We start from the raw sequence: 23,550 nt of genomic DNA, 5'->3' as shown, positions 1-23,550 counted from the left end.
ATAGCATGTCCGCATCATGTATTTAAGTGAACCAAGTTGTACTGTAGGTTTAAAAACAAACTCTATATATTACACAAACCTGTCCAGTGAAACACTTCATACATTTTCTCCTGAATAAATGCAGAAAACTTCACAAAAGAGAATATGCGGGAGAAGGGTGTGGGGTTTCGTACTCAGAATTTTTTATGTTATTTTTTTCACAAAAGCTTTAGATCTATGCTATATTATCAACTATAGCATTGTTCCAGTGAGTGCTCTTAGATTTCAGGAGATAACGGCCCAGAATAGGTTGATACAACCGAAGCTGTCTCATCTCTTAGGTGAGAGCCATATTCATTTTGAGCATACATTTGCTGTCTTAATGATTTTGTTCCTTCCTGCATGAATGATGTGCCTAAACTTCGTATGTTGAAGCTGTTTGACCCTCCTTGCTGTGCACCCAGTGATAATCTTCTGTTTGCAGGACTTCCATTCAAGTTTCTGCGCATAGGCGAACTGCTGTTGAAAGTACCACTTAAGCTTCTGTTCGGGGCATGTCGAGCACTGGTGCCTGGTCTAGGACTCATCGGAGAACTATTTTGCCCAGCTACTACTTTTTTCTTTTCCAACTGCAATTTTCAAAGTAGTTCACAGATGAACATCTTGGTGAGCTGCAAATATTGCCATGGTTTTTCCTTCTAGATCTGTCTACTTGTGCTTGCTATTAATGTTAAAATTAAATGGATATTGAAGATCAATAATTCAATTAGTATATAATTTTTTGTAATGGAGTCCAGTTTGATATCAGTTACTTGAATAATGTTTATTATATATAATCAATTACTATTGATTAATGTTTTTTCACATGGTGTCAATTGAAGCTTACTGCTTACCCTTTGTCTTTGCTTCTCTTCTTCCTTCTCCTGCCGCAGCGCCATGTATTCTTCCAACATCGCTAAAAGAGGTGCCTAAAACCACACAATAGACTTCACATACCCTGATTGAACAGTACTGATTTCCATTTTGCACTATTTAAGACTTGGTCAATTTAGCCTTGAATAGAATGACAGAAGGACGATAATAAATCCAAACTGACGTTCTTACCTCATCATACAAAAACATTTTCTTTCTCTCTTCTTCCCAACATTTGGTCAATGAAATCAACATATCTACTAAAGCTGCAAGCAAATATTGGCATACGATACTTGTAATCCGACTGGCAATGTTTCAATTACTTATGTTCACATTGTATCATTTTCTCTAAAGCACCATAAAATGTTACCTGGGATCTTTGTCACTGTGATTCGGGCCTTTTCTGCACGTTTTAGATTCCTGTGAGCACCTCTGCTGACTGAATATCGATTTTCATCCTGGGGGCACAATAGTACAGCTCAATCTAGACTTATGTAAAATTTTTTTGGAACTCTAGATTATAAATATCGTAATTACCCTGTTATATTCTTCCAACCACCGTTCTTCATCACGTGCCAACATCCACTTATCGACCCTTTCCATTATGGCTTTCCTGCTCAAAGCTTCTTCTTCTGCTTTAGCAATCTGTTCATCCATACTCTTGAGTAGATAGACTAGGTCAATTGTTCCTGTAATTCACAATTGTTTAATCGACACAAGAAATCCTGAGAAGTAGCGACTTGGGTTTCATTAGGATATTTGCTAGTAATGTCTTACCTGAGTCTACTTGCTGTGTAATGTTTTCCATTTCAGATGGGGAAGGAATTTCCATGTGGGATCTACTGCATATATCTTGAAGTTCAAACTGTTTTCTGACAAAAAGCTCTTTCATCTTGCTTGTTTTTAGTTCATCTAGTCTCTTTACTTCAGTCTCAGCCTTGTTTAAGTAGGAGATATTGCACAATCTTTATGAGCAGCATGTGATGATTTTACATTTTCTGTGAGATTAATCAATTTAGTCATGAACTGACCTGTTGGATGATGCTAGGGGTGAGGCTTCCAGCTTTTGTTATTTGTTTTGATGGGATCACCATTAAATTAACGACATGAAAAAACTGCTGACGATCCTTTTCTGGTGTATCAATAAGCTTCCACATGTCTAACAGCGCTTTACCTAAATGATGAAGCTGCAATAAACAAACAACATCAATTTTCACAACCAAAGGATGAACAGGTAGATTGGCCAACGAAAAAAGAGTCAATGTGTGGTTTCTTGCGAGAGGTAAGCTATTCTAACCTTTTCAATGCGCTTCTGTTTTTCTTCTTCGAGAGATTTTACAGTTTCTTCTAGCTTAACCAAAATGTCATTACTTATATTCTTGGCTATACCACACAACTCATTTAAGCTTGGATGAATCTTCGTAATAGTCATCGAGGAATCCATACCCAATAATGCAGCCAAGTCATGGATTCGGCTAGTATACTGTTCCACCTTTTGTAGTCTGTTGCTCTTTGGATTGATTAATGAAGCAATTTAGTATTGAGCATCAGTACAATCTAGAATTATTAATTGCATTCGCTCTCTTTCTCCGCCCTTTAATTAGATGCCACATTTCTATTTTAATTTGTTTAAAAATCCAAATTGCAATAGGCCATTTTCTAAATTAAATTTGAGCTTTCCCATACTTACCTTGATTACACTATAAACTACACCCAAAAAGTTCAATATATGTAATGGATTGATATGCAAAATTTTGATGGTGAAAGATAGTTGCAATATTTTGATTCCATGTATTAAAACGACCTCAAATAAAACGTGGCTATTATGTTGGGATGTAGAGAGAGTTATTGAGATCATGATTGTAGTACCTTCTCATTTTGCAATTTTTTTAGCTCAGCATGGCATTCTTCAAGTTTCTTCAATGAAAGATCATTTTCATTGACTGTCATAGATGATGCAGAATCATCATATTCCGAAAGACCAGCAATTTCTACTTTAATCTTCTGTATTTGCCCTTGAACTGCTTGGAACTGGTTCATTCTCTCTCGTTTCCTTAGCCGCATTTCCCTTAAAGCCGGCTTTAGCGAATCTATCTGTTTTCTCAAAGTCCCTGCCTTCTTCTCTGGCTGTTAGAAAAATTAGCCACATTTTTCCAAGATGAAATTTCTTTCTTAAAAGATTAGGATGGACGGAGTAATATTGCTCACCACACATCTTAAAAATCATGTTCACAAAAAGACTTGTGTTCTTATCACTGTTTATCATTGCAGCTTGTAATAAATATATACACTTGATCTTTTTAGGCAGTTTTCATTTGATGACTTGTTGGGTTAAATGAAATTTGACTCGAATTTGGTATTCTATTACTTTCTGTTGCTTATTTTTACTATCCCCTTCACTAGGGAGTAGTGATACATTGACCCAATCTTAGTGTCTGTTGTTTTGAATAGTCTTCAGCTATCAGAAGTCAATGCTTTTTACTCTGCACTGGTGACATTGTTTTGTTATATATTTTTCAGTGAGGAAAGATTTTTTCGTTCTTGCTCTGTTTACTAATTATCCTGTCCTGAAAACATTTTTCTATCATGTGAAGTGAATTACTACTATAAATTTATTTAATACTTCTATTTCAGTTTATGACTTTATATTGTGTGCTTGAATATATATTTTGATGGTTAAGGAATGAATTACCCTTTCAGGAAGAGACCGTTCGCCAAGTGACAGAAGAAGCTGAGTAAATTCAGACTCAGATTCAGCCAGTTCCTGATGTAGACGTGATCTTGCCATGTTTGCATAATCGACTTTCTTCCTGTAAACTTCAAGACACTCCTGCTCAATATCAAGTAACACCTTCTCCCTTTCAATCTCATCTTCTCCAACTTCATCCCATATCATCTGTTTCATAATAAATGTACATTCAGTTACTTTCTTTTTGTTTCCTTCAGAAAAACAGGACTTTCTATTGTGTAAAATATATCAACACCCTCCTGCAGGGTGCTCGAATACAACCCATATTCCTCAATTGGTGCTTCATTCAATGATTTCAAAGAACAAAGGGGATAAAAGGGTCAATTAACAACAAAAATAACAGAGTTTATACTTCATATAAAAAACCAATTCACAGCAAAAACACTTGCCTGCAGTTCTTGAAGCAGATATCCACATGAATTTTCGAGCAAACCTGAACTTCGAACTGGTAATGGAGTCTGAATTGACCCCATCAAGCTAGCATACACTAGTATAAGCTGCAGTTCTTTTTTTATTTTTAGTTTTTTGGGTCTTGTTTGGTTTTGTTGAAGCGCAGGAATGGAGACCAGAAAAGGTGGAAATAATGTAATACTTTGAAAAGGTGGTGTGATTCTCTGATGGAGAGGTTTTGAGATTTTTGCTTAAAAGAAAAGACTGCACACAGAGGTAGGTGTAACTATAGCTTTGTGCTTAAGGGTTGGTTAATGGTTCATACTCCTACTCATAGTTGGAAGTTCCTTTCTTCCTCTTCTTCTTTCCCTTTCTCCCTCCTTTATTTTCATTTTTTTGAATTTTTTTGTTTTTATTTTGGGTGAAGGGGTGTTGGGTGTTCTTCCAGGTTGTCCTTTTCAACTCTCAACTATAATTTATATTGAATATATATTTATGTTACATTTCTACCATTAGTTTAACCATGATCCACCCCTTTTTAAAGTGAAACACTTAGCGTCAGACATGAGGGAGACTTATATAATTGTGTTGCAGCCATATTTCTAGTCTAATTAACGTGTAATATTTATCGTGACTTCTAATTTTATACTCTTAATTAGTGCCGTCTTGATTATTTTTAAGCCCTAGGCGAAAACTAAAAATGGGGTCCTTATATAAGTAAAGTTTTTGTTTTTTTTCCATCAACTATGTATTATATAATTTCTCTTTTTTCCATCACATAAATGTCAAATAAATGTACGAATTTAAGATTATATAATAATAAGGTAAAAAAATATAATTAAAGAACAAATTTTTAACAATAAGAATTAACTCATTTTGAAGCTCCTTCATGAGCAGAATCCCGGCGGTTGCACCTCAAAACTACCCATAAACGAGTTTGAGTCTCCTATATAAAAAGGTCTATAATATACCAAAAATAATTTAGAGCTCCAAGCCCCCAACCATTAGCTTAGTGTCTCTTTCCCTCAACTGCTTCGATTTTCTGACATTACTTGGTATTTTTAATATATCCAGAAGTATGTTATTGTGCTGGTTGCTATGTTATCCTGCAGGTAGGAGTACTTAACTAAGTTATGATTTATGAACAAAAGAAAGACACCAGCTTAAACTACAAGCTTGATTTTGCTGTCATCTTTTTTGGCATCAAACTGCTCCATTTATGATTCTATGAAAATTAGGTTACATTGTTTATATATTATTATTAATATAATACATTCTTAAATTTTCAAGATAATTAAAGTATTTTTTTAAGGGGGGTTCAACCTAGAAATGAAGAATCTTTTTGGTAGATTATGATTAAAGGAAAGGTCAGAATTTTGTGCTGCATTATTTAAGGGCTAATATTAGATTAGTTTGGATAAGGATCCTGCTTGGTGGGTGGGATCCATTTTCGATTGTTATATTTGGATAAATTGCATAGCATTTGAATTTCTTAACTGGTGGGTCATTGTCAATAATTGTGTTTTATTGTTAAGTACTCTTAATATTAGTATAATATACATTTTTATTTCTTTTCTTTTTTTTCTTCAATAGTTAATGGAATAATTATTCAGGAAAAACTACAGTTGAAATGACGAACATATAGTATCACATTGCCACCTAGCCGTTAGTAAGGTTGTCACTTGGCTCTTTCTTTTTTCTCATTAAAAATTAAAATGATTTCTGTTAATTTGTAAATACTTAAAAATACTTTAAACAAGTATTAAAATTCTTATGTATGATAAAAAAAAAAAAAAAAATCTTTGGATGCAAAATTGAAAATCGAAGACTTACAATACGTAGCTACCAATATTTTTACGTGTTTAATTTTTAGTATATCAAATTAAAAACTTGAATATAATTTAGAAAAAACAATACTCTCAAACTATTATTTATTGACTTACCCTAAAGGATTGGTATATTTAGCATATAATCCAACTTGGATTTTCAATCGCTAATCTTATGTTGTAAAATAATAATATAAAACCTAACATTAAAAAATAATTGGGGACAAAATGTATCTATTAAAAATAAAATTTTCTATAAATTTAAAAGAATTAATAAGTTAGGATATTTTAACTATGGTCTAATAAATTTAATAAATAAAGATAAGTTTAGATGAATTCAGATAGTTTATAAATATATAATCCATGTATCTATATATGGCTATATGATTCGATAGTTTTGAGGATGAAGGCTACACTAAATAATTCATAAAAGCCAAAAAATGAAAAAGAATAGGATTTTACATTAAGTTACGTAATAAATTCATCTCATAAGTTTATACAAGAAAATATTCACCATATATTTATGTTTGTGCCTTTGTGGTTCGTACCATGCTTCCACCTTAAGATCAGAATAATAACTTGATTAATTAATTATTAAAATTAAATATATGTTTTTTTATGAATAAAAGTGGATTATGATTCATGATAAACTATCTTTTTCAAGACTCCCTACCAAAATTCTTAAATGTAATACTCCATTAGTGCAAGTATGATTAATACATGATAGGCTCCTCTTACCTTTTACTACAAATAGTAAATATGTTAATTAATCAACAGCTTTAGCCACCATTTAGAACAGTGGATATTGTCCTTTAATTAGCATATCATTGAAGGCAGTTAAGTGTTTGGTACAATCATTAATCATTAATCCATCCCAATTTGCCTAGAATGAGCTTCAACCTTTCTTGGCTGTTTCCCTCTAATGCCCTAGCTAAATATCGCCATGAGTTCAAAACTCTGTTGGATTTAGCCTCATCACAATTCCGAACCTAATTTTACGGTTTGGATTCAAATGTTGAAATCCAATAAATATACGCCCAAACAAATAAAAGGGTTTGATTTTAAGTTTAAGATTTTCCACTCTATACCTGTTCAAGACCCGTTTTAGACTAAAATATGAGCTAGAACAAAACCCATAACCCAACACATAGTATAGAAGCATTTTAGACTTAATTTTAGACCTATTTTATATTCAAATAGTATTTTACCTTAAGATTGTTAAATACGTTTTCATAATAAGATTGTAAAGATAAATATATATAGAAGTGTTAATATTGAGGTAAAAAGACTTGAATTATTGAGTTTAAAATGATTTGGGAATTAAATGTGAAGGTTTTATACCAAAGAATTGTCTAATATTTTTCAATAACCAAACTAAATTAATCAATAATTCTACACAAAACATTACTACTCCGTTTCTTTTATTACACTAAAGAGAAAGTAAAATGTTTTTTTTAATAAAAGGTAAATATTATGTAATTTATAAAAATAAAGATTGAATTTTAAGAATAAAATTAAAAATCAGTTAAAAATATAAACATAAGATTAAAAGAAAATAATATACAATTGTCTAAACATAAAAGAATGTAAAATAAATAGGAGAGAAAATGCTCCTAAACAAGACAATGAGAGTCGATAGATAGGGATGCCGTCAAATCTCAACAACACTGTAACCTTAACATTCATTTTCTATGTTTCTGTCAGCAAAATTTCATTTTCTATGAATTATTATAATAATATTTAAATGTTATTTATTTTATGTTTTGGAATGGAAACTTGATTGATACTTGTTACGACTTTATGAGTAGAATCAAAAATCTTCTTAAGTCTTCTGCTTTATAGAAATGGAGTATTATCGTATTTATTTGTAAATTGTAATGGAGCTTGCTACTTCCTTTGTGCTATTTGCCCCAATAAAAATTGATGGGAAAATTAAGAAAAATAAGTAAATAATATTTTATAAAATTTTTTTTAAAAAGTGTTAATGAAATAAAAAGTTAAATTAAATAAATAGATGAAAATTGGAGAATTGTAAGTCATGGGGAAAAAATAAAAATAAGGTAAATATAATGAAACAAACTACAAAAAATGATGGAGTAGTTGTTACTTGCTAGTTGATATTGCATTGCTCAGAGTTTCTAGTTTTGATTGTTAACAATTAACAATGGGAAATTAAATATACACATTTTTTTTAATTCAACAATCACAGAAAGGCAAAATATTTGTAGCCACAAAATTCTGGAACATGAATTTCTAATTTTGGGAGAAAATACCCTATACCTATCCCCATAGCTTCCGCTATATTTTCTAATTTGATCTGTCCTATAAAATTTATTACATTTTTATTATTATTTATAATTCACACTTTTTTTTTTTAATTCCATCCTGCACAATATATCTTTTTATTTCATTCACATATTTATCCTACTTTCCAATACTTTTTTACCCACTTTTCTTCCTTTTCTTGATTTTCACAAAAAAGAGATATTAATCTATTAACCTTTGATATTTTAAAACAAGTAAATTATAAAATTGCCTTATAGAGTAGAGTCAGAGTCAACAATTTCACACAAGTTAGAGTTGGGGGGAAGAGGGTAGCGGACAACCATACCCGTGCCCACTCCAACAAAAGGACAAGGAAAAATGCGCACACCCAATTTATCTCAAATGATAGGTTCTTGCAAAAGAGAAGAGTGAGTGACACACAACACACCTGAAAAGACACCTGCAACTTACAACACTTGTAAATGAACCATGATAGCGAAAAAGTTCATGCAAAAGTAAATTTGCCTTACGCCCCGGCCTAATACTTACAACTTGTTATTTTTATATATTTTGCATAAGAATCATACGAGTCTGAATTACTCAATTTGCTACATTTACAATTTCAATGTCCTATGTTTTTGTAACAAATGTAGCAAAGATATTACACAATCAAGTGCTCTTGGGGTTTAAAGGACAACAATAGAAGACACCTTTTTGGTATCAATGTTTTTTTTTTTTTTCAAAAGTTTCCAATTCTTTGTTATAATTACAAAATTATTATGCTACTGTATTAGGAGATGACCACTGACCAGCACAAGCAACACCAAGTCTTGTGCAAGTGTTGGTGTTTTGTGTTGTGTTTTGCAAGACAAGCTATGACCAAAGTTATGAAGTGGTTGTGTTGTGCCATTGACTAGGAAACAAACACACAAAATGAAGCATCACAATTGACAACAGACCCTAAAATTCATTGATTGTAAATTAGTAGTATCATCATCCTCATACATTGACCTTTGAACCAGTCAAAAGGTAGATTTCCCAAGACACAAACAGACCACAACAGCCTACTCGAAAAGTCTTAAAACCCACCTTAATAAGCTTAAATCTTTTAACATACAAAGGTCAAGAAAATATCAGTAATAGCGTGGACCTGTATTGTAAACTCGGCCTCCAGGGGTTGGAATCCTTGTATCGGCAGCTCCTTGCATTCTCCCGCGTCCAAATGATTCATGATGTCTGTAAGAATCAAATTGGTTCCCACCATCATATTGTCCAAGAGGTTCATTCGGGATCATGTCTGGTGCTCCATATCCATGATGACCTTGGTTCATGACATTGGGCCCAACATTGTTCCGATAGGGGCTCCTACAAGCAAGCTGGTATTGCTGTAAGCGTGCCTGTGACTCTCTCTGGAGAAGTTCTTCTCTGCGAGCAGATTGTTTAGCCCTAAGCGCTGATAATTTTTCTTGGTATTGAGTGTTGATCTCGACGATTTTCTGAAACAAAAGAAGTTCATTCAGCAGTCTATACAAAAATTAGAAGAAAAAGTAAAGAAGAAAAAATTTGCCCAATAATCCTATGTAATTTTTTTGGAGTCAACTAGAAGTAAACCTCTTCTTCCAAGTTCAGTTCATAAACCCCAAGTAAACGAGGGAAACAGATCATGTAATAAGCAAAACAGGAAGAGTAATAAATGACAGATTTGAGGATCAAGCACCATACTGACTGACTGACATAGATCATAGTTTTAGATTTTGAAAAACCTAAAGTTAAGATGCTGGTCCCAAGTACGAATTTGCAAATGAACAAAAACTATGGAGGGCGGTCAAATAAAGCTATATCGGGCCATAAATTTATGACTGCTCAGTACATTTGCCACCTATTAAGAATTCCAATAAATACAGAGACCAGTACAGATTACTGAAGTACGTAACTTGCATTATGAAACACTTGAGTGCTGTGGGGTGCTAGCTGAAATTGAATAGGACGATCAGAAAACTAAGGAAAGCTGGCCGTCGAGAACATACGCCGTTATAAAAAAATATCTGTTGCTCAAAGCCTCAGAAGTCAGAATATTCCTACCTCAAATACCGTGTAAGATTTTTAACATATATAGGTATGGGGCGATATTTCATTTTGGCCAATTTGTTTTGATATTATAGCCACAATGGACACTGATATGGTGACATGAGTGCATGAATCTCGAGATACATAGAATATAGAAAGACATTTTGTTGGTCGTTCAACAAAGGTATCAGTTCAGAAGTATACTATGCTATAATACTCTGCTCAATATTCTGTAATGTTCCAATCATAGATCAACATCACGGATATCATCGCAGTTGCAGAAAAAGTTGCAATGTCGCGGACGCACCACCTTGTGGTTGTTACGAATTGTTTCACGGACCTCAAAATGAGAATATTCAATTTGAAAATATCCACTTATTATAGCAATTCAAGTTTTCTAGAATATATAGTTTAATTTAGCTTATAATAGATCTTTTAGAACCTAATACATAGAAAAAGATTATAATGGATGATAATTAATATGTCAGAATAACAACTTATAATGAGATTTATACCTAATTTTTAACAGGGTTTCGAAGAACAGTGGCATTATGAAACTAAATTGTCTCATATTTATTCCATAGTTCCAATCAAATATTCAAGAGCTAGGCGAAAATTTTAAGAGATGATTATACATTTCAAAAAGATCTCTAGTCTAGCAGTCCTCTACTTAAAGCTTCCCCTTCATATTCAGCACCTAGTTGCCTCTGCCTCAGATTCCAGGTCCATCTCATAAGGACCAGAAGCGTGTTAGAGGGGAATGAATGAGGAAAATAGACCTACTTGCACTTCCACCAAGCAAGATTCAAATATGGGTGGTGTAGGCAGCCCTAGGAAATATAAAAGACCTCTATTATATTTCCACCTTTCCATGACAACCAATAAAGATAAATCAGTAAAAAATGACTTTAATCAGCATTTTTGGCAAAGGCAGAGCTCCATATTTACTGAACACGTCCAATAATAATTTTTAGTAAATCTCAGGTCATCAATCATATATCAAGTGGGTTGCATGAACCATGAGCCACATTAGCATGTATCATTCATATTCCATATTCAATCAACAGAATAGCGACAATAAACTAACCTCTCTATGTCTAACATTTTCTGCATCCTCTGCATCATCCTGTTCCTTTATTAATGTCATAATATCATTATGGAACTTTTGGTCAAGTCTTTTCAAAGTCTCTTGAGCTGCATTGTCTTCGTAACCGACTTCCATATCAGGAGCCTGAGGCTGCGAGTGTACTCTCTGCTCTAGGTTTGAGCTCATTTTGGTGTCTGGCATCTGATTAGGATATGATGACCTACCAGCATTTCCTCCATGTCCTGAGCATAAAAAGGCAAAAGAGCTAAGATGCAGAAATTAAAAGGAAATCAGCTGGCTTACTAAGAACCACAGTCAATTCTAATCAGGATGAACATTAGAACTAACAGTACTACTATCTATTGCTGCAATACCATTCAAAATATCCAGCTTCTTATGGGATCTGAATAGGATAAATAACATAAATTTAGCCTTGCTAGTGAAAAGACTGTCGAAGGATCCTCACAAGAAAAAGATTTAGGAAAAGAGTAGGCAAATGAGAAATCCAAGTAAACTAAAAAGGGGCAGGGCAGACTGGAGGCAACATACCACTACAGATTTTCATTTCCCTTAACAGTGAAAAAGTGCTAACAGTCTTTTATCATGTAACCAAGAACCATAACCATTAGCGTACATGTGCGGTGGAATCTTTGTTGCTATGACAAGGAAAGATAGTAGCGAGGGAAGTTGCGCTATCAAGAGCAGCATGTTAGCTCAAAAGATCAGAAATCCATATGGTAAACTATCTGATTGTAAATTAATACAAGTACATGGCAGAAACTTTACACATAGTTAACATCTGTACCTTCTGTGGGCGTCATCCTACCAGCTCTTAACGTATCCAGTTGCCACAGGCATAGATGTCCATTGGGCGCGTAGTACGGAACCCATCCTTGTTTGAAAATGTAATCCCCAACCCTTCCTTGTGACCATAATGGATACAAAATCTAAAACCTTAAAACAAAGCATGTGAAAAGACCATCAAGGATAACATAGGAGGAGTGAGCCACCAATATGGGTGAGGAAGGTGAGAATCATGGGTTAGCCTAGTCATCGAGGAATTTCCCTTTCACCCTTTCCCTAAAGGAAGGATTAATTCTCTTTCCCCCTTACTTGTATGGATACTCTAACCTACCCCCGAATCACAAAAAAAGGCGAGGAAGTGAGATTGAGCAGAATGGGGGATTAGAGAGGTAAAAGTAGAGGAGTCAAATGGAGCAAACTGACCTCTGCCATAGGACGGATGATGCAGAGGATGCTGAATCGTTAAACATAGGACAGAGGGAGTATTTAATATCTGATAATGAAGGTGAATCCAACTAACACTTTGAACTCAGAAAATTGAAGCACAACAGGTTCAGAATATACATAGATCACTATAAATGAGTCTCACCAAACCAGAGAACTCCTGGACTTATTAATACTCTCATAAGATGCATAGGCTTCCAATCTACTACCTTTGTTTCCACACGTTTGTTCAAGTTATAGTAGCTTATACAAATTAGGATAGCGCAATCCATGAGGAAAAAGTCCTTGTAGAATAGGGAGGGATAGAAAGATTTGGCAATAAAATAAATAATGAATAGGTGGGTGGAGATAGCATAATGAGACTTGGTACATGATGGATATGTTAGGTAGAAACATATAAAGAAAAAATTAAGAAATTCAAGAACAAAAAGAAATGGACTAAAATGGAAATGTGAAAAAAAAGAAAGAAATGGGATGCGTACATACTATTTGTTTTACTAATCTAACCACCTAATACACCATATGTAAGTGCAAGTCAACACCGGTCTTAAACTTCTAAAGGCCAAGACACTAATTAAAGGTCCTTATAGACACATTTGATTTGAAAAAGAAAAAATGAATCAAGCCATGATAATTATTCCCCTCCCTCTCCCTTGGAAAATCTTACTAACAGAAAAAAAGGACATAGCACTTTGGAAAAGCTTCACACAAGATACCCCAAGAAAAATTAGCATTATAAGACTGCCTACATGGTTACATGTATAATATTGGGCACATTTTTCCCACAAGAGTTGTTTGATAACAATGACAGTGGAAATTAGCAACTCCAAAAACTTCCAACACTACTTAATCAATCATGATCAGAATAGTAGAAAACATAAAGTTGTAAAATCACTAAGAAGACTACAAGTTTAGAGGTTAAAAATGAAGCACACTTCTAAAAAGAACACGAAGAGAACATACGTAGATAGAGCTATAGAGGCAATAGTGGAGCCATGGTGCAAAAATGCGATAACGATCATAATTGCGATAACGACTCGTCGATACAGTAACGAGAGTGAAATGGTTGGCTTAGTGCCAAATATCGGCAGAAATCATGAGATATTCCTTGAGCAAGCCTAAAATGCGTCTTTTTCTACATCTAGAGTCTTGACAGCGCATGAAACATCGATTCAACAACTTTTAAAAACCTTTATGCAACCAGTACGATATGACGCGACCTTAATTTTTGCACTATCTGGAGGTTGAAATTTTAAGTTAAGGGGCTAATTATCAAGAGAGAAAGAAGCACACATTCATTGTTGTCACGATGCTACTTTTTGTTTTGTTTTTACTAAGAAATTTGCTCATAATATTTTAAATTAATATCCAAAGTGTTTCATCTTCTACGCTTTTTTGAGAAAAATAAATAAAACTGATCAAGTACTTAATCTTTTACTTGAACATTCTTGAGAAAACTTATGTGTTTTTCTATTCTTGGTAATAGAGTACAACAAATAAAAATTTGGAAAAAAATTCTCCTAAATCTTATGTCCTAGGTAATTGAATCTACTTCTAATTATCTTCACTTTATTCAATAATAAACATTTTATTCACTTTATTGGTTCATGCAGTTGGCCCAATCTTTTGCGATTAAGGTTCTGATATTGTTGTTATTAATAAGGGCATGATCTTGGAATAAGCCAAGCAACGCAAGTTTTGTTCTTTAGAGCTTACCTAAGCTTAATTGAATTTATCATAACTTAATGCGGTAAATTGAACTTGAAAAACCCTATTAAGAATTTTGTTAACTTATTGGTCCTCAGTAAGTCTTAAATAACCTATTTTTCCTAAACCCCTAACATTCCATAAAGAACTGAGTTTAAGTGTGTTGGTAGAGCAAGTTGATGCGTGGAGACAATTATGATCATAAATGGCTACAGAAACAATGCTTAATATTGATCTTAAAAAGCTTTAAACATTCTTTACACTTGTGAGTTACAAACAAATGAATGAACCCTTGGTTTACTTATGTTCCTTCATGTTCCATTAACTCTCTAGTTTCCTAAATTTATAGCCTACAAAGGCAATTTGTCCCTACTCTAGAATCCAACGTCTTCACACAATTGAAGTATCTATAAGTAGTTGTCAACTTAACTTATTAAATCCCTATGGATAGAACCCTAAGCCCTTCCCGAAAATATCTCTAAGAAGCACATGGAAATCTGGAATCTTTAGAACACTATTTAACCTCCTCAAGTCTCTCTACGTCTACACAAAGTTGCAAGCCCAATGGAACCCTTTTGGAGTTTTGGACTCATTTCTATACGTTTATACACTTGGCATGCTGATTGTAGGGATCACAGAGCTAACACGGCTACTATATAGTCCAGCTAGGCAATGGGAACCAACTGCGAGAAGATTGAAGCATTTACTTATTGTTGCTTTGTGGATTAGATATATCAGGACAAGTTATATCTAAATTACAACAGCCTATTTGACAAATGACAAGAGTCTAAGCACTTGTAAGGAAAATGGGCTCAATCTGACCAAACGTAGTCGGTAGTTCACTAAATATTTTATCCTTTATCTTAAACAATCGACATCTCTAGCCCTAAAACTGAAACTCACGGAATACAATACGAAACAGAGAATTCGAAATTTAGAGTAGCATCAAATTACTAAAAGGAGATATACCATCACTGTAGAGCTGCGGTGACATTCGCTGAGCATCTCTATCCCATTGCCACTGAGCTTCTGCTTTTGTTGGAGTATATTGACGCCCTTCCTCAGCTGGAAACGAATCAGGTCGCCCTGGATAACTATTCACCCCAAAATTTTGTTGCATCTTCTGAATGGATAAGTAATGCATTTGATGATGAAACAATTGGCAGATACATAAATTAAGAAATGAGAGAATATTGGAAAATATAAAGCAAACACCACTAACAGTTTGACAGTTTAAAAACAACATATTTGTAATATCAGTCACATAGCTCCTCCATGAATGTAGGGGAAGGGAGACATCAGCATTTTAAGTTATTCAATATTGATTGAATTCACAAGTCACCAAACTCACCAATAGTCCAAACTCCACATGTATGTAATCTCAAAACCAAAAACAACCAATCTATTGATCAAATTTAATGTCCATATTACAATACAATATCATGCACACAACAGTTCAAAAACCTTAATTCTAATAATACCGGTCAGCTATATGAACCAAAGTAAATCACTCGGAGAGTTCCTCGCTAACAACGATTGAATCAATAAAATATCACATCCGCAAAATCAGTATACAATTCACACTTCATTAAAAAAGTCACCGAGTTAACAAAGTTTCAACAATTAATATATTCAATCCACTAAATTTAAAAATAATCAATTTATACTACCAAATGGCTATCTCATGGAATTTTATTTTATTTTATTTTATTTTTTAATTTTTTTATTTTTTGCGTTTAATGCATCTCATTGAAGTATTAAATCATACAGTTAGAATATACATAAAAATCTCAATTTTACTTGAGATTTTTAGGGTACAAAAAGTAATAATACATGAAAATTGAACATAATAATCCACTGAACTGATCCTACTGTCCACTACTCATAATCAAAGTCAGCGGCGCAACATAAACATCAATTACCCTAAATTTAATTTGAAGATTACAAAACAAAATATATGAAATCAAAAACAACTAAAACAAGAAATAATTTACCAGAGAAAAGATGGGCACAACGGGGAAGTAAACCAGAGCTGGAGGGATATGGAGAGTGGTCGGAGGTTCGGTGACCAGTTTGCGATATGTGCCCGCCGACGAAGGGAATTGAGAATGTCGGAGTTGGCCTTGTGTTAACTCGGGACGAAAAAGGACTGAAGGGGTGTTTGGTAAAAGATATACTCGCTCTACTAAGGTTTTAATAATTATTTTGGCAAACATGCCCAAATTTAAGGGGACAAAATCACTAAAATGAAGGGAGTAGAATTTAAAGTGGAACCAATTTGAAACCCAAGACTTTGGAGAAAGCATTTTGATTCAATTGAGATAAGATATAATTCTCGATAAGATCATTGTTAGTGTTTTTGATTAAAGACAATAAAAGAAAAGAAAATATTGAAGGGTATGGAAAAATTAATAAATATATAAGAGAGATAAATAGATAAAAAAATAAACAAATGTGCTTTTCCAAATGTCCAATAATATAATATTAAAAATTGAAAAACACCGAAATACTTTGAGCAACTCTAATATGAGACAGTTGCACGGTTATAGAGATAGTGAGATAAATTCAAAATGATTCTTAGAACTAGTAATGTTTTGATATCTAAACTATCAATTTTAACATTAAATAATTTGATTAATTTAAACTAAATTCTTTAGCCTAATTTTAAAATATTTTAAGGATGAGACTTTTTATAATGAAAAAAAGTTTCCTGATATTTGACTACAAAAGCAAGGTATCACACTATATTGCTTTTTCCAAATTCCAAACCATTTAAAAGTACGATCAGCATTGATACTTAGAGGCTAATGTATACAAATAATATATACATATAAGCATGAAGAGAAAAAGAGCCCCAAAATACTGAAAATTTCCCTTTATTTTTAATAATTCATTTTTCATATGATTGATATAACCATTACTAGGGATGGTCATGGGCGGGTCTGGGGCGGGTCTGGACCCGGACCCTTTTATTTTTTTTGGATTCAGACCCGGATCCGGACCCTAAGGGTCCAAAATTTCAGATCCGGACCCGGACCCTACGGATCTGGCGGGTCTAGGGTCCTTAATGGGTCTTATACAAAGCCTCTTTGATTTGTCAAAATTAAACCTTTTTCGAGTTTTTTTTATTTTTGTATCACAATCAAAAAAATACTTAGAATTCAGAACAATTATCAAGTAAATAAAAAAACAAATAATCAATGAAGCTTACTTACTTTAGTGATAAAAGAAGTATTATTCATTCATACTAATATTTTGTTCCAAGAAGTATTATGCATCAATTTCAGAATGATTTTTTTCATAATATTAGAATTAAGAAATCATAAATTCAAAATATAAAATTTAAAAGTTTAGGGTCCGGGTCCGGGTCCGGGTCTTCACCTTAGGACCCGAACCCGAACCCGTTAGATTTTTTGGATCCAGACACGAATCCGGATCCGATGGGTCTCCAAAATTAAGATCCAGACCCTTAAAAAGGGGCGGGTCCGAGGCGGGTCCAACAGGGTCCTAGACCCATGACCATCCCTAACCATTACCATTGCTTTAATACACTTTGTTATGATAAATATAACGATTTAAAATGACAAATAAGAATAATTTTAAACGAAAAACATATATACTTTTCAATTTGTATATGAGAGGTTCATTATATTATTTTACTAATTGCCCCTAAAATAATGTATTATGTCTTACCAATAAATAGGTTTTGGATAAATTTCCTTAGCAAACTTGGACATTTTTGACAAAAATATTCACTAAACTTTGATAACAGAAAACTAGATTTCACAGGGCATACCCATCAAGACTCAAGAGAAACAACCCTAACATAAATAATCTCTCTTCCAACAATATCAAAAGGCATTTGGTGATCATATCTCCAGATGAAAGAAAACAGCATTGTAAAAACTGAACTCTTCCAAAATACTAGGAACTCGGCTAGGTCATCGAACATCTCGACATATATTGCCATTATTTTCCAAGGGTTAACAAAGAAGTTTAAATGAAGGCATGTCTTCAATACCTAAAACTTCATCCATCAGGAGCTCCTTTTCTAACTGCGCTCGTGTTGATTTTAGAACATCCTGCAAAATGTGCATGCGGGCATGAGAATGGGCGAGCGAGTAGAAATGGAAACAAGTGAGGATATGATGCATCCTTACATTGAACTGCATGTATGTGGCATTCTTTTCTAGCCATTGCTTATCCATAACCACAAAGGCTACACAATAGAGCAAGTCAAATGCCCATTCGTTTTCTGAAAATTACAGCAGAAATTTCGGATTATAGAAGTATTATGACGGGCTGATGATTGAATTTCAGAATAATAATAAGAATACTGATACCTGATAACATCTGCAAGAAGACTGATCTAACAAACGTTCTTCCTTTTGCTGTGTATTACAAGTCGAAGAATGATCATCATAGTCAAGATGATACATTAAAATTAGATCGATTAACACGACGACAACAGTAAGAAGCTCAAATTAATTAACTATCAGAAATGTAAATCGAGAAATGATTGCTTTACGCTTACGTGCATCTAGATCAAGCATCTGTATGAGCATGAATGTTATATTTACGCCAGCAACAGCAAATGGATATTCCCATGTTGCACGATTCCCGCTTTGTTTATTCACTAGTCGCTCAAAAGATGTCTGAACAACAAATAGAGAACATGTCAAACTGTTTAGTGTGCTTACAAGTTGCAACTACAGAAGGGGATTAAACAAAGGAAATGAGGAATAGAAAGATAAAACAACATTTCATTACTCCAATTGCCATTAAGTGTCCCCCGCATAGCCAGGGTTTTGGGGAAATCAAATGTACGCAACCTAACCCTTGTAAAAACAAAGAGATTTTTAACTATTGACCCTTAATAGCAAACATTATCAACTTCAAATAAATTATATATAAAGTCCATTATAATCCGAAGCAAAAAACTACAAAACTTTGCTTACATCGAGAAAGGGCACAAGGCATATGAATATAAATCTAAGAATATGTAGCAATCCAAAAGTTAGTGACATACTATCCCCGTTTCTTTTTAATAGCTAAACTTTTCTCCTATATGTGAGAGCTTTTTGAGAGAACTGTAACTATTAAAAACAAAAGGAGGATAGTATATGATGACACACATTTTCCGCATACTAGCATTAATCAATTTTAACTCGAATATACAAAGAAACTCGGGAAAAAAAAGTTCCTAAAGTTTTAACATAGAGAATCTGAACTTCTCAACGCTAGATGAAAAGAAGATATGTCAAATATTTTGTTTGTCTTGTACATAAGTTTCAGATAAAGTTCTTACAGTAAATGTCTTGGCAAAGAACAGCAAATTTTCCAAAGATATAAAGCCAGCTCCTCTGCTCAGCAGTTATATAGACAAGATCAAAGTTCAGAAAAGGAATTCGTTTAAGACAAAGTCATACATATAACATGGACAGTGAGGAACCTGAAATCAGTAGAGGGATCTCTTCCCTGCCATCCCATTTCTTTCCATTGCTCAGATATTAGACCATGGAGCTGCTTATCAGGGTATGTGGCATACCACAACGCCTTAAGAGCTTCCTGCCAAAAAACATTAGTCTATAGACATTTGACAAGCAGCCTCATAAGTCCTAGATTTCTACGAAGGCGAATCAGTATCTGCGCAGATAACTGCTATTGGCTGATCAAAATTTTCAATATATTTACTTAAATACTCACATATACTCCAGAATGCTTCTGTTATCTACATACTTTGTAAGTATATACCTGATGGTCTGATCTTGATGAATCAAAGTAGATCTTCATCCGATGCTTTAACCTGTTAAGTCTTTGTTCCTGTCAGTGTAACATGATTCGCTAGTTAATTCGTTTTTTGAATTGGTGATTCGCTCAATATGACCTTAAAATAGCCCAAAACCGACCATAATTCGTATATTTTGATTCGTGATTTCAGGGAGATTAGTGAATCATAGGACAGTGGTTCCTGTAAATTTCAAAAGATCTTATAACTAAACACCAATTTCTTTATTCAAATGGAAAAGCTTCCATAAACATGCAGAAGACATTTACAATCTCCATATCTAGTATCAACCAAGATGCACAAATATAAGCAGTCTTCACAAGGTACATGCACCAACTCCATACCACAACTCAAATTCTAAAACCCGTATACAAGATTGAACAGTACACAAGATATCCACATTTCTATGTCAAGCATCTAGAGAAAGAAGAACGGAACAAGCTGAAAAGAACATGATATATGCCATCTCTTCCCCATACATCCCTAAGGCTCGACCCGTATGTGCAGTATCGATTAGTAATTTTACCTGCAAAGGCGTCAAAGTAATGCATATACGTTCATAGGACCCCTTCCTTTTGAAGCAATAGCAAGTGAGACCTTTACCTATCCATGTTGGTGCACCACAAGTTGCTTCATCTGCACAAGACAAGCAGAACTCTGAAGTCGAGTAATTAATTAACTACCTTGAACGTACTATCTGAAAGATGAACATGCACATGGGATAGAGAATATGCACAAAATTACCCACACTAATATCTTTTGCAAACAGATTATTACTTATTGAAAATCCAGAACAATTTATCCCTCAAATAATGCATTCTCAACAAAAAGAAAAAACTTCAAGAGCATGGCTTTTCACTTCTACTGTGGTGGATTTCTGATTCACAAAAATGATGAACCTTGACTATGTAAGAAAACTCGAAAACATGATACACTGACATCTACTAAATTCTTAAAATGACTTCTAGACAAACTCGCAAACTCGAATTCAGGCTGCCATTGCATAGCACAACTCATAGCATTCACAGATGGCACTAGTGTCACATGATTCGCTAATCGCCTTGCGAATCGTGAATCGAAAAATGCAAATTATGTCGGTTTTAGGCTATTTTAAAACCATTTTGAGCGAATCGCGAATGCAAAAGGCTAAATAAGCGAATTATGTTTCACTGGGTGGCACAGTATTACTATTAATCATGAACTCTCATAAGCTATTAAGCTGTCTTCAGAGTAGGAAGGATCTCTACCACAGTACCCCAAATGGGTGATTGAATTCTACCAAGTTAGACATTCCAAGGTTGACTTTTTCAGGGAAGTGATTCCAAGGCTGATTATCAATTGTGTGTAGTGAATATGCAAAATCAAAGTGACAATGCACATGTAAATGCATCGGTCATACATGAATTAGATTAATTTAGACAACATTGAAGGGTAAATTTCCAGAAAATATGGAATTTTCTGTATTACATATTGCCATTTAATCATTAAAAATGATGGGCATTTCTTGGGAAAATCACATAGCAAATCAACACTGGTAATTGCGACATCTTATTACACATATTCCTCAAGCTTCATCCTTTAATCAAAACTAGAATTACTGCCAGTCTGCCATACTTCTACCCAGAATACTAAACATATTCAATCAATCAAAAAAACCACTTTATTTGATCAAATTCATGAAAACCGCAATAAATTCTCCACAACAAAGAATGCTGCCAATAAATAACTACTTTGAATAAAAAAAATCCAAGAAAAAACCCAAAACTGATAATGAATAGAAAAAAAAAATTTACATCCATTAATTACAAACAGAAATTGGGTTGAATTCTATTATAATCATAAACATTGCCACATTGTTAAATAACAAATCAAAAATATTAGAAAATGAAAATAAAATGGATAACTAAACATATCAAAAGAGATATAGAGAAAAAGAAGGGGTGTAAATGTAATACATGAAGTAACCGTGCAGGGATTAGAATGATTTCTGTCATCGCCCATTGATAATGAAAAACAATTGCAGAAAGTATGAAGTTGCAATGAATTGTGAAATACAGAAATTAGTACAACATCTGGAGAAGAGTAGGGAAGTGTTGGTATAGTGGTTAGTGGTAGTATGACGACTGTTCCATGATTTAGTCGTCGTCTTCTCAAGCGGTTCAACTCCTTTTTTTTAAGTTTTGTTTTCATTATGACAATTAAATACATATTTGTTATTGAGTATTAAGTTTTTTCTTCTATGAAAATTAAGTTTCCTTATTAAAAAAATCTAATTTTGTTAAGAGAAATATATTTAATGATTCTGATGATTGATAAACTTTTTATTTGACTACTAGCTTGAATCTTGAATCCCGTGCCAAGCACGGATAATTAAAAAATAATTAAATAATTTCTTAAATATAAACAAAATTAGTTTAAATTATCATGATATTAATTTATTATTTGTTACTATAATTAATATAGAGAAAATAATATTTGACGTGTAAGAGAAATTAAACATATCACTTTACATTTTCTTATGCATGTAATGTCGAAAATTATAGTAATCACAATTATATCTTTTGAATATATACTTCTATGTGTAATTTTGTATATATATAATATAATATATAATATCTTAATTTTTTAAACTCATGAGTGTAGTATATTTTTGATGATTTAAGGGAAGATCCTTTATAAATGATATTTTCAATAGATGTAGTGTAGAAAAATTTTGTTAATCGAGTAATTAAATGAAACGTATGTACGATTGAGAATTCTTACACCTTTTGAAGATATAAATTATTTACTATGACATTATATATAGTGTGAAAATATTCAATATTTTTTTTTATATGAAAAACACATACTCCCACCAATTCAATTTAGTTGTCTTATTTGGTCTGGGCACAAATATTAAGAAAATAAAGGGACCACCTAAAATAGTAGACTCATATACAATATTAGGTGTTTTTAATATTAAGAATTAGAAGAGACCACCTGATATAGTAGACCCATATGCAATTTAAGCTTTAATATTAGGTGTTTTCGAAAAGAATTTATTAAATAGATTAGAATTGATTACTTGGCACTTTATTATTCTAAATTAACATTATATTTTTCCTTATCTTATTAGCTGATATTTTTCAAAATATGCAATTTAAGCTTTAATATTCTTCTATAATTTCCTTAGAATTATTTGATTTACTGATATTCTAGTATGGTACATGTCTAAATATGAAACTTATTCAATTAATTGAATTTAGTATGCAATTGACTATTAAGACCTGATCAATTAGGTGAGAAAATTTTCAACCATAGCTTAGACACGTGTCAATAAGATATTTTTTTTCTCTCTCCCTTAGTATGTAAGTATAGATAGATAGATACCATATAATAAGTTAAAATAGTCATTTGACACAACAATAATTTAAAAACTTATAACACAATTTAAAAACTTAGAACACAACAAAAATAATAAATATTTAAGTAATGTTTTTTTTTTTTATGTAAAGTTAAATTAATGGTCGAATAAAATTGTATTTTCTTTATA

At 33.0% G+C, this 23,550-nt stretch overlaps 3 protein-coding genes across 4 annotated transcripts; all 3 read right to left on the bottom strand.

Moving 5' to 3' along the window:
* Positions 1–42: 42 nt before the first annotated feature.
* On the bottom strand, positions 43–4,637 carry LOC130809240 (65-kDa microtubule-associated protein 8-like). The gene is made up of 11 exons (XM_057674927.1): positions 4,030–4,637; positions 3,584–3,787; positions 2,761–3,018; positions 2,189–2,401; positions 1,923–2,078; positions 1,669–1,828; positions 1,429–1,580; positions 1,262–1,349; positions 1,084–1,157; positions 873–947; positions 43–608 (listed from the first exon to the last, which is right to left on the bottom strand). Exons 1-11 carry the CDS (start codon positions 4,111–4,113, stop codon positions 258–260), a joined length of 1,815 nt encoding a protein of 604 aa, XP_057530910.1. The 5' UTR covers positions 4,114–4,637; the 3' UTR covers positions 43–257.
* A 4,431-nt stretch (positions 4,638–9,068) lies between these two features.
* On the bottom strand, positions 9,069–16,581 carry LOC130809237 (uncharacterized). 2 transcript variants are annotated; one of them, XM_057674924.1, is made up of 4 exons: positions 16,225–16,581; positions 15,200–15,353; positions 11,276–11,517; positions 9,069–9,617 (listed from the first exon to the last, which is right to left on the bottom strand). In XM_057674924.1, the coding sequence occupies exons 1-4, from the start codon at positions 16,534–16,536 to the stop codon at positions 9,255–9,257; spliced, it is 1,071 nt and encodes a 356-aa protein (XP_057530907.1). In that variant the 5' UTR covers positions 16,537–16,581; the 3' UTR covers positions 9,069–9,254. The 2 variants fall into 2 exon arrangements, with proteins under 2 accessions (XP_057530907.1, XP_057530908.1); XM_057674925.1 differs by having other exon boundaries at positions 15,200–15,350; positions 16,225–16,551.
* A 1,315-nt stretch (positions 16,582–17,896) lies between these two features.
* Positions 17,897–22,296, bottom strand: LOC130809238 (uncharacterized). The gene is made up of 9 exons (XM_057674926.1): positions 21,974–22,296; positions 20,545–20,654; positions 19,985–20,053; positions 19,683–19,798; positions 19,539–19,593; positions 18,765–18,885; positions 18,574–18,621; positions 18,391–18,485; positions 17,897–18,312 (listed from the first exon to the last, which is right to left on the bottom strand). The coding sequence occupies exons 1-9, from the start codon at positions 22,224–22,226 to the stop codon at positions 18,214–18,216; spliced, it is 966 nt and encodes a 321-aa protein (XP_057530909.1). The 5' UTR covers positions 22,227–22,296; the 3' UTR covers positions 17,897–18,213.
* Positions 22,297–23,550: the final 1,254 nt, after the last annotated feature.

This window comes from Amaranthus tricolor, chromosome 3 (assembly GCF_026212465.1).
Source record: "Amaranthus tricolor cultivar Red isolate AtriRed21 chromosome 3, ASM2621246v1, whole genome shotgun sequence".
Classification (NCBI taxonomy): domain Eukaryota; kingdom Viridiplantae; phylum Streptophyta; class Magnoliopsida; order Caryophyllales; family Amaranthaceae; genus Amaranthus; species Amaranthus tricolor.
Note: the sequence above shows the minus strand (reverse complement) of the source record. Positions and strands in the feature narration are given on the sequence as shown.

Excerpts from the sequence above, each read along its gene's own strand:
- LOC130809238 (XM_057674926.1), bottom strand. The coding sequence starts at position 22,226 with ATGTATTTAATTGTCATAATGAAAACAAAACTTAAAAAAAAGGAGTTG. Across the intron at positions 18,886-19,538 it reads TCTTTGCCAAGACATTTACT|ACATCTTTTGAGCGACTAGT; the intron begins GTAAGAACTTTA and ends TTTGTTGTTCAG. Across the intron at positions 18,486-18,573 it reads CTTCTTGCAGATGTTATCAG|AAAACGAATGGGCATTTGAC; the intron begins GTATCAGTATTC and ends TGTAATTTTCAG.
- LOC130809240 (XM_057674927.1), bottom strand. The coding sequence starts at position 4,113 with ATGGGGTCAATTCAGACTCCATTACCAGTTCGAAGTTCAGGTTTGCTC. Across the intron at positions 1,158-1,261 it reads CACAGTGACAAAGATCCCAG|CTTTAGTAGATATGTTGATT; the intron begins GTAACATTTTAT and ends ATTTGCTTGCAG. Across the intron at positions 948-1,083 it reads AAATGTTTTTGTATGATGAG|GCACCTCTTTTAGCGATGTT; the intron begins GTAAGAACGTCA and ends GTGTGGTTTTAG.
- LOC130809237 (XM_057674924.1), bottom strand. The coding sequence starts at position 16,536 with ATGCTTTCTCCAAAGTCTTGGGTTTCAAATTGGTTCCACTTTAAATTC. Across the intron at positions 15,354-16,224 it reads TTGTGCCCATCTTTTCTCTG|AAGATGCAACAAAATTTTGG; the intron begins GTAAATTATTTC and ends TTATCCATTCAG. Across the intron at positions 11,518-15,199 it reads ACCGCAGCTCTACAGTGATG|GACATGGAGGAAATGCTGGT; the intron begins GTATATCTCCTT and ends TTTTATGCTCAG.